Below are 11314 nucleotides of genomic sequence, written 5' to 3' on the forward strand. Positions count from 1 at the left end.
GACTCTTGAGAGTCCCTTGGACTGCAAGGAGATCCAACCAGTCCATTCTGAAGGAGATCAGCCATGGGTGTTCTTTGGAAGGAATGATGCTAAAGCTGAAACTCCAATACTTTGGCCACCTCATGCGAAGAGTTGACTCACTGGAAAAGACTCTGATGCTGGGAGGGATTGGGGGCAAGAGGAAAAGGGGATGACAGAGGATGAGATGGCTGGATGGCATCACTGACTCGATGGACGTGAGTTTGAGTGAACTCCGGGAGTTGGTGATGGACAGGGAGGCGCAGAGTGCTGCGATTCATGGGATTGCAAAGAGTCGTACACAACTGAGCGACTGAACTGACCTGAACATCAAACTTAATGGTGAAAGACTGGATGCTTTTCCCTTCCTATATTCAGACTGTACTGGAATTCTAGACATGGTAATTAAAGCGAGAAAAGAAATAAGACATCCAGACTGGAATGTGTGATAAATTGAATTATATCCCCCAGAAAGACATGCTGAAGTCTTAACCCCCAGTACTGCGAATGTGACCTTATTTTGAAACAGGGTCTTCTACATATAATCAAGTGAAGATGACGTTATAGTGGGTTAGGGTTAGCCCTAATCCAGTCAGACTGCTGTCCCCATAAGAAAAGCAGACACACATACAGGGAGAGCAACATCATGGGCCAGGGCGGCAGGGCTGGACTGTGTTGCCACAAGCCAAGGAATGGCATGGACTGCCAGCAACTGCCATCACCAGCGGCACCTTGCTTTTGGAATTCTAGCCGCCAGAACTATGACAGAATAAGCCACTCAGATCATGGTACTTTGTTACAGTAGCCCTACAAAAGTAATACAGAAAGGCAGAAGTAAAACTACCTCTATTCATATATGCCATGATCTTGTATGTAGAAAATCCTAAGGACTCCACTGAAAAAGTGTTAGAATAAATGAGTCCAGCAAAGTTGCAGGATACAAGATCAATATACAAAAATCAAATGCAGTCCTATAAATTTGTAATAAACAAGCCAAATTTGAAATTAAAGAAAACAATTTCATTCATGATAGCATGAAAAATAAAAATATACTTGCAAATGAAGGAAGCGCAAAGCTCATACTCTGAAAATTACAAAGCACTGTCAAAAAAAATCAAAGAAGAGCTAAGTAAATGGGAATATATTCCATGTCCATTGACTGAAAGACTCAACATTGTTATGAAGGCAATACCTGTTCCTCCAACTGATCTACAAATTCAATGTAATCACAATCAGAATCTCAACTGACATGTTTATGGAAACTGATAAGTTGATTTTAAAATTCATATGAATTCCAACAGAACCACAATAGCCAAAACAATCCTAAAAACAGAAAAAAAGTATAAGTCATCCTATTTTAAATTTCCAAACTTATTACAGAGCAACAAAAAACAATAGAGCCTCTCCAGCATTAAGGCAGACAAGTCCATGGAATAGAATTAAGAGTCCACGTATCTGCAGCCAACTAATTTTTGACAAAAATAAAAAAACTTCAACGGGGAAAGAACAGTTTTTTCAAAGAAATGATGCAACCATTAGACAGTCATACGCAAAACAATGAACTGGGACTCTAATCTCACACCATATAAAAATTAACTCAAAATGAGGAAAACTCCCTGGCAATTCAGTGGTTAGTACTTGGTGCTTCCACTGCTGGGCACCCGCATTCAAGCTCTGGTCAAGGAACTAAGATCCCGCAAGCCACATGGCATGGCCAAAAAAAGAAAAATAAGTCAAAATGGATTAAAGACTTAAATGTAAAACGGGAGTAAATCTTTAAGACCTTAGCTTTGGGAAAGGAGTCTTAGATATGACAGTGAAAGCATGAGCAACAACAACAACAAAAATAGATAAATGGAACTCCAAGTACTCTAAAAAACTGTCAAGAAAATAAAAAACAACCCACAGAATGAGGTAAAACATCTGAGAACCACATATACAATTAGGAACTTGTATCAAGAATATAAAAAAATTCTTACAACTCAAAAAAAAAAAAAAAACAAATGGACCAAAATAAATTTTAAATAGGCAAAGACTCCAAACAGACATTTTCTCCAAAGAAGATATAAAAATGGCCAATAAAAGCACATGAAAAGATGCTCAACATCATTAATCATTAGGGAATACAAATTAAAACCATAATGATAGGTATCATTTCACACCTACTAGGACAGTTAGATCCAAAAAGTAAAATAAAAAAGTCAGGATGTGAAGAAACTGGAATTCTCATACATTACTGATGGGAATATAAAATGATGCAGGAACTTTGGAAAACAGTCTGCTAGTTTCTCAAATGATTAAACAAAGTTACCATATAATACAGCAATTAGATTTCCATGAATGTACCGAAGAGAAATGAAAAATATGTCCATACAGAAACTTGGATGCGAATGGTCATAGCAGCATTATTTATAATGGCCAAAAGATGGAAACAATCTATACGTCCATGAAGAGATGAATGAATAAAGACCATACTGTGTGTTTACGTCCAGAATGAGAAATCTATAGAGACAAAAATAGGTCACTGGTCACCTAGGTCTGGGGAAGGCTGGAAGGAAATGAGGAGCAACTATCAATGAGCACAAGACTTCTTTTTGAGGTGACAAAAATGTTCTAAAATCAACTATGCCGATATCTAAAGACCAATGAAATGTATACTTCAAATGGATGAACTGAATGGTGTGTGAACTGTATCTTAATAAAGCTGTTTTTTTTAAAAGTTATAAGATTTCATTTACAAAAACAAGTTAAATACCAAGCAAGTGAGCAAGAGTGCGCCAAGCAAAAGGCAACTAAGTATGTTTTAGATAACTGAAATTTAGTTTATATTTAATGCATCAGAATTTTAACATTAAGAGCTATTCCTGTACACAAAAATCTATACTTTTCAAGTCAAATATAAAATCTATAAATTATTCACTAGTTTCTACCATTTACACTTTCAGCTCCTAGAAATAATAATGCCAATCATACAAGTTAGGAACTAACTATAAACCTACAGCTTTCAAAATAAACTGAGTCTTTTGAAAGTAAAGAATTAGAGGTAAAACATAATAAAACGGATGCTTACAACTGATAATGTATTCAAATTTTCTTCTTGTCTCATTTCTTGAGGAATCACATCTATGTTTGATGAAAGCTGATGTTCAACAACAGTTATGCATCCTTCATCTGTGACATTCGTGGGGATTACAAGCTGCCAACATGAAAAGTTTCATTATTTCATTTTGGCATACCATCACAGGAAAACAAAACGAATCATAAAATATTAAACTGAAGAGATAATTCACATTCATACACAATTTAAAAACCTACAATACAGTAATTCTTATTGATTGACATCATCTTGGCAAAAATGAAACATTTAAGGGTTTTGAAGGGTCTGTGGTTCTGACAAACGGTAAGCAAAACATCCAGAGCTAGTTTTCTTAGTAACCAGCATTTTACTTTCCATGATCCCCAACTTGTCCCTACTTTCCCACAATTTCTCTCATCAGTCTGTCAACATTTATGAAATGCTTCCTAAAAACGAGAAGGCTATAGGTACAAGAATACATAGCTCAGTAAGACAAGCTGGTCCCTGCCTGCAAGTGAAATTAATTTGTCTTAGTGCTGTTATACTCACTACCTTGAGCTGGGCCTGAGCTGCAGGGGCTGAGCAAACACAGGGGGTCACACAAGTCTATTTCTACTAATTTAGGCCCCAAACAAATTACACTAGTAATCCTCAGATTCTAATATCGCTAAGAGAAGAGATAATGATCCACCAAAAGCAAAAAACAAGTAAGATAAACTTCCAAGGATTCCAAAGTCAAACTACCTCTTCCATAGTTTCCTCAATCTGAACAGGAACGGGTTCGGGAGATCTGAGACCAATAGGTACAAACACTGGAGCCTTGTTTACTTCTTCAGGAGCAAGATGATAGCTTTCTTCTTCATAGTCAAAGTCTTCACCATCATCTTCGTCTTCTTCCTGGGAAGCTCGAAGAGTCACCAGCACAGACCTGGAAGCTCTGGGCTCCTTCTTAGAAGTCTTAGTCCGGCTTCGTTTTGAGCCACGCCCTTTGGGGACGCTGGGTTTAACCTTTCGACGTACTCTCCTTCTACTACGATCTATCTCACGCTCAGAGGCAGAAGAGAGCGCTCTTCTTCGATCCAGAGCAATTTTAGAGTTATCTGGTTCTTTTAACAATTGAGGGGAGCTGGATGTTTAATCAAAATAGCAACATAGTCATTACGTGCACAAGGATGATTATAATGAAATCTCAACTTTTAAAGTGAAATCTCAATTCAAGCCATTAATATAAAATGCTCACCACCCATTCTGTCAACACATGCTGTGAAGAGAATGAGAGGAATTTACAGTTACTAGTTTCTCACTCAAGAGTTAAATCTTAGTTATCTACCTACAAATTTTTCACAGTAAGTTTTTAATTGTGAGCCATTTTTCCCCTTGTTGTTTAAGCGATGATGAAATACAAGACTGGAAATTATTAGAAGAAAAAAGGATAAAGAACATTGGGCCAATAAATACAAAATAAGAGATCAAAAAGTCATATGGTTTATCTTACTAGGTAAACAGATTAGGTTAAAATAAAAAAGATGGAAATCCAATAAAGCAATGTTTTTTTAGAACTCAGGCTCCCTTCCACTCTCCTTGAAAACTATGGGAAAAGGATACCCTTCACTTGTGTTTGTGACTCCATTCAAATTAGCATCCTAGTTATTTAGGCAATACACACTACTCTTTAGTCAGGTTCCTGCTCATGCCTAATATACTCAATACCCAGAAATTTTAAATGTAGGAAAGAAAAATCTTTCAGAGATTATTTTTAAAAAGTAAATTTGAGTAAATAAAAATCAAAAGTGGGAAAGAAACAGACCTGTCAGTAAAAAACAACCCACACTTCTGTTAACAAATCTTTTTACTCTTATCAATAAATTAGAGTAGGACATCCATAAGGAATATTTTTGTATTTACTATTCTGAAAGCACTTGTTAAATAAAACTTTACCTTGGTTTACTGACACACTGCTTTTCAACAACTGCACACACAGAATTATCCTCTCCAGTCTTCTCCCCAACACTTCCAGATGGTTCAACTTCTGATCGATCATCTTTTTTTGCCAATTCAGTCTCCTTGGAACCTACAGAATCTTTTCTTGCTGAAACCTCCAGAGATGTCAGAAACTCAGGTTTTCCCTTAAATTTAAGAATAAACAGCTGATATTATCATGGAAACAATCTGTATGGTAATTTGGTTTGGTAGTTTGGTTTAAAGCGCTGCGCTTACATACGTATACGCAACTGATTGGTTTCTAAACTATCAAAATATTAGGAGTCAATCAGCTTTCATGAAAATAGTTATAATACAAAAAGCAAAATTATTTTTTTAAATGTTCTCTTTCATAACATAGATACAACAGAGCCCACTAATAAAAAAATTTTTTTTTCAAACTTACTTTTTGAAGAAGCTGGCTGTCAGAATCTTCATGCTGCGACAAACTGTCTTCTGGCTTCCCTGCCTTCCTCTGATCTGCTCTGTCTTCTTCTATGTCTGATGCTTCTTTCTTACTTTGTGCTCTTCCCAAGTCTGGCGTAGCCCTTTGGAACTGTCTTCTTATCATTTGCGGTGGACTAGGAACATACGTTTCATGTCCATGTCTAGAATGAAATACAAATCATGTTGAAGAACCAAAATCAGAATTCCTGTTGATGCAAGTGCAGTTAAACAATTCTGGGTACAAACCAATTCTATGTTCGAAGGACATAAATAGGCTATAAAACTAAACATATAAAATGAAACCTCATGTGCTGATATGAAGAACATTAAAAGCTTTTAGAACTTCCACTTAGCTTGAAGAATAGTTTCACATTAATATATTAATATTCAATCTTTTTTAGCTTTCATTCATTGATTCTGGAGTGTGGCTTCATGTTACTTTAATTTTCAGAGAAATAACTAGATACAAAACAAAAATGCCAGTAATTGAAGATGGATTTCATAATGACACTTTAAAACAAATCCCTCAACTGGGCTCTGAAGCATGAACAAATATACACTGGTCCCAACAACCTTGATTCTTCTAGTTCAAAAGCAGATTTGAAAGCTAGAGTCTGTTCTCCCACCACATGCCTGTCAACTCATAGAAAAGGGTTTATTGACAGCAATGTCATAAAAATCAAAATAAACCCATATGTATCTGCCAAGTCAGAGAAAGACAAGGTTTTAACATTCAATACAGTAGCCATAGATCCCAAGGCAACACAAACAGCTATCCTAAAGTTTCCTGTGAAATATTTAATAACTGGCAACCATGTGAATTAAGAAGTTTAAAACTAATACCATCTGGATAAAGAAAAACTGGATATGTAAGTATCGATCGTGAGTCCTCTGAAAGAGCTGCATTAAAGACTAATCTTAAGTAATATTTCTAATAAATTACCTAGAAAACAAAGTAGTTACATTTCTAAATGTTCCAATCCTGCTAAGTTCATCCAGTAGTGAAACACCAAGGAACTTCATAAGATGTTCTAACAAGGTTATGATGCTAGCTAATACATTCCAGTGTAGGCATTACCAGTGTAGGTATTTGGGAAAACATGATATATTCAAGTATAAGTAACTTACAGTCAAATGTGATTCTACAAAGGTATTTGATTATTAAATATATATATAAGCTCAATCTGCTACTGGGGTTAAAAGAGGTAAAAAAACTGCTGGACATAAGAATATGCTAACTTTAAAACTAGACTGAATATATACTTTGAAGAAAGTATCAGTAATGGTAAAGCTAAAAGCTGGAAAGGAGGGTGGGGAACTTCCCTGGCGGTACAGTGGATAGGAACTCACTTGCCAATGCATGGAACTTGGGTTCAATCCCTGGTCTGGGAAGATTCCACATGCTGAAGAGCAACTAAGCCCATGCACCACAGCTATTGAGGCCTGCGAGCCTAAAACCTGTGCTCTGCAGCAAGAGAAGTCACCGCAGTGAGAAGCCCAAGCACCGCAGTGAAGAGTGACCCCCACTCGTCACAACCAGAGAAAGCCTTCTCAGCAACAACAAAGACCCAGCGCAGCCAACACTAAACAAACAAACTAAAGGGTGGGTGAGGAAGGGATTTCCATATCCACATTTGAAAGTTTGATCTAGCTCATTAAAAAATATGAAGGCTGAGTGTAAAAAGGAATCTGCTAGTCTAAAAGTCATAAATTCTAAAAACATTAAGTTTAAAAACTAACTTGCCAATGTTACTTTGAGCAAGCCATTTAAATCCTCTGGTCTATTATAAATTACAGTCAGTCATAAATGAGGTATTAGGAAAGGCTGAACTCAAAGGTCACTAGTCTTTAAAGGCTCATTTAGAGTAAAACTCAAAATCCTGACAGTGGCCCCACATAACCTGTGCTTCTCCCGCTCAGTCTTTACCTTTCATGTAACTGCTCCTCTTTTCTCGTCCCGTTTCACTTTGGCCCCCTTTGCTGGCCCTCAAACATGTCAGACATGATTTTGCCTGAAGTACTTCTCAACTGCTGTTCCCTCTTTCCCCACAAATCCCTTGACTTGCTCCTGCACTTCATTTAGGGCTTTTCTCCAAGGGGACTCTTGCAATGAAGCATTCTCTTATCACTTGCTAATTTAAATTAAAGACTTAGTCTTAAAAGAAAAACAAATATAAAAAGGCTTTTCAAGACACACATACACACACATAAAGGGAAACAAAAGAAATGACAGAAATTCATACTAAAACAGTAAGTGCTTCATGTAAGAAGTATGCCTTAATGAAAGTAGACTGTATAAAGTTAAGCTAAATCAATAACATAACTTGTTCAAACAGATGACATCATGCCCAAATCCTACTCTTACAGCTTCACAGAGAGTGAAAAAATGATACAGCACCATCTCTTTTTCATTTCCCAAAAATCAAGTTAATTCCATATAATTAAAGCTAGAATGTTCAAATGTCAATCTGCAAGTGCTGAAGACATTCTGGAGGAAAACTAATAAATATTCACTAAAACATGACCTAGTTACAAAAATAGTGTAATAAACTAAAATTAGATGGACCATGAACCATATCTGGAAAGGGAAGATTTAAAAATTTTCCTTACATATTAAAAAAGAAGAAACTAACAAATCCTAATTTAACATCATCAGTAATAAAAGAAAGTGAAAGTGAAGTTGCTCAGTTGCGTCCAACTCTGCGACGCCATGGACTTTAGCTTGCCAGGCTCCTCTGTCCATGGGATTTTCCAGGCAAGAATACTGGAGTGGGTTGCCATTTCCTTCTCCAGGGGATCTTCCCAACCCAGGGATCGAACCCAGGTCTCCCGCACTGCAGGCAGATTCTTTACCGTCTGAGCCACCAGGGGCTCCTGTATCAATAATGAAGTAGATTGCAGTGATAAATAAAAAGACTAGTGCTAAAATATCTTCAACCATCTAGTGTTCCATTTAAAACACAACATTCTTATCATTTGGCATGGGACACAACTTCAAGGACAGCACATAGGAAGTATTTTACAGCACTTCCTATTTATGAATTTTATCAGTAGGTTGTAAATTTCTAAAGATGCAAAGAACTTAAGAACCTCTCCCATAAAAGTTTACTTTAAAAATGAGGATGATTGCCAAACTTCTCAGCTAAGTTATAAACTAAGAGAACACCAGTCACGTAATTCTTACGGTATTCGAAGAAGCAGATTTTTAAATTTTTTATTTATTTATTTTTGGCTGTGCTGGGTCTTCACTGCTGCACATGGGCTTTCTCTAGTTGCAGTGAGCAGGGGCTACTCTCTAGTTACACTGCACAGGCTTCTCACTGCAGTGGCTTCTCTTGTTGGGGAACACGGGCTCCAGGGCATGTGGGCTTTAGAGCGCAGGCTTGGTCCTTGTGGTGCACAGACTTAGCTGCCCCGCAGCATGTGGATCCAGAACCAGGGATCGAACCTGTGTCCCTGCCTGGGCAGGAGGAGTCTTAACCACTGCACCACCAGGGAAGTCCCAAGAAGCAGATTTAAAATATTCTAATTCCTTGATTATTTTTCTTTCATAAAACTTATGAAATGTGAAATTACATAAAACCAATTATTCAAATATCCAACCTTTACCTTTGAAAGGTTTTACGATTTTCTAATTAAAAGCAAACTCACCTCATCTTTTCACCTAAAACATCTACCTTGTTAATATGAAGGTTTTCTAAAAGAACGTGGCTCTGGTTTTCAGACACTCTGCCTTCTGACACTTCAGAGGATACAACTTCAGTTTCGGTTGCAATTTGAGAATTCGGCTGAAATGACAAAACTATATTAGTTGTTTTGGGGTTTTTTTTTTAAGCAACAGAACATACTTCCTAAAATATTTCCATCATTAAGAAAGGTATTTAGGTTTTTAAAATGAAATCTCAAACTTGTGTATGCAATGTTCATGTTTTGCTGCCCAAAACAAAACTGCCAATTCAGAGAAATTTTCAATTATTGCAGTAATACATTCGTGTAATGCTTTAAAAACTACAATAATCAACTACTGTGACTCTCCTTCCCAAAGAGTTCAATACATTTGGTTTTAATTAGGGGAGGGAGCAAATAAGGATTACATTCACTTTATTTTAAATGTAGATTTTCCCTTAGTAGAGAAAAAAAGAACAGAAAAACAAGATCTGTTGAAATGGGGCATTAAACTGCTTAAGATTTCTTTCTAATATCAAAAGCTCCATTAATAAGAGATTGATTAAATTGTCATTCAAAATAGCAGAATGTTACCCAGCAGTTAAAAATTATTTAACTTCCTATTTCATGACATAGAAAACCACTTAGTATAACAAGCGAAAAACAGTAAGTCACAAAATAATATGCATACAATGATTTTATTATATAAATTTATGTAAGTATGCACACACACATGCATATCAAAAGGTTTTCAGTGCTTGCCTCAGAGTGGTGAGACTTTGGGGTAATTATTGTATTATTTTGTATTGATTGAACATTTTTTTTTTTAAACTTTACATAATTGTATTAGTTTTGCCAAATATCAAAATGAATCCACCACAGGTATACATGTGTTCCCCATCCTGAACCCTCCTCCCTCCTCCCTCCCCATACCCTCCCTCTGGGTCGTCCCAGTGCACCAGCCCCAAGCATCCAGTATCATGCATCGAACCTGGACTGGCATCTCGTTTCATACATGATATTTTACATGTTTCAATGCCATTCTCCCAAATCTTCCCACCCTCTCCCTCTCCCACAGAGTCCATAAGACTGTTCTATACATCAGTGTCTCTTTTGCTGTCTCGTACACAGGGTTACTGTTACCATCTTTCTAAATTCCATATATATGCGTTAGTATACTGTATTGGTGTTTTTCCTTCTGGCTTACTTCACTCTGTATAATAGGCTCCAGTTTCATCCACCTCATTAGAACTGATTCAAATGTATTCTTTTTAATGGCTGAGTAATACTCCATTGTGTATATGTACCACAGCTTTCTTATCCATTCATCTGCTGATGGACATCTAGGTTGCTTCCATGTCCTGGCTATTATAAACAGTGCTGCGATGAACATTGGGGTACATGTGTCTCTTTCCCTTCTGGTTTCCTCAGTGTGTATGCCCAGCAGTGGGGTTGCTGGATCATAAGGCAGTTCTATTTCCAGTTTTTTAAGGAATCTCCACACTGTTCTCCATAGTGGCTGTACTAGTTTGCATTCCCACCAACAGTGTAAGAGGGTTCCCTTTTCTCCACACCCTCTCCAGCATTTACTATTTGTAGACTTTTGGATCGCAGCCATTCTGACTGGTGTGAAATGGTACCTCATAGTGGTTTTGATTTGCATTTCTCTGATAATGAGTGATGTTGAGCATCTTTTCATGTGTTTGTTAGCCATCTGTATGTCTTCTTTGGAGAAATGTCTATTTAGTTCTTTGGCCCATTTTTTGATTGGGTCGTTTATTTTTCTGGAGTTGAGCTGTAGGAGTTGCTTGTATATTTTTGAGATTAGTTGTTTGTCAGTTGCTTCATTTGCTATTATTTTCTCCCATTCTGAAGGCTGTCTTTTCACCTTGCTAATAGTTTCCTTTGATGTGCAGAAGCTTTTAAGGTTAATTAGGTCCCATTTGTTTATTTTTGCTTTTATTTCCAATATTCTGGGAGGTGGGTCATAGAGGATCCTGCTGTGATGTATGTCGGAGAGTGTTTTGCCTATGTTCTCCTCTAGGAGTTTTATAGTTTCTGGTCTTACGTTTAGATCTTTAATCCATTTTGAGTTTATTTTTGTGTATGGTGTTAGAAAGTGGTCCA

The 11314-nt window shown here is 36.9% G+C and overlaps 1 protein-coding gene across 2 annotated transcripts in view; it reads right to left on the reverse strand.

The window, feature by feature from the left end:
- BDP1 (B double prime 1, subunit of RNA polymerase III transcription initiation factor IIIB) overlaps window positions 1-11314 on the reverse strand; it is an 86218-nt gene that overhangs the window by 30688 nt on the left and 44216 nt on the right. For both annotated transcript variants that reach the window (XM_010853572.1, XM_010853571.1), the window contains exons 22-26: window positions 9173-9309; window positions 5481-5682; window positions 5033-5220; window positions 3839-4220; window positions 3089-3214 (exon numbers count right to left, since the gene is read on the reverse strand). In XM_010853572.1, coding sequence (XP_010851874.1) covers window positions 3089-3214; window positions 3839-4220; window positions 5033-5220; window positions 5481-5682; window positions 9173-9309 — 1035 coding nt within the window. The remainder of the gene's footprint in view (window positions 1-3088; window positions 3215-3838; window positions 4221-5032; window positions 5221-5480; window positions 5683-9172; window positions 9310-11314) is intronic.

The sequence above is a fragment of the Bison bison genome, unplaced genomic scaffold, assembly GCF_000754665.1.
Source record: "Bison bison bison isolate TAMUID 2011002044 unplaced genomic scaffold, Bison_UMD1.0 scf7180017864329, whole genome shotgun sequence".
Taxonomy (NCBI): domain Eukaryota; kingdom Metazoa; phylum Chordata; class Mammalia; order Artiodactyla; family Bovidae; genus Bison; species Bison bison.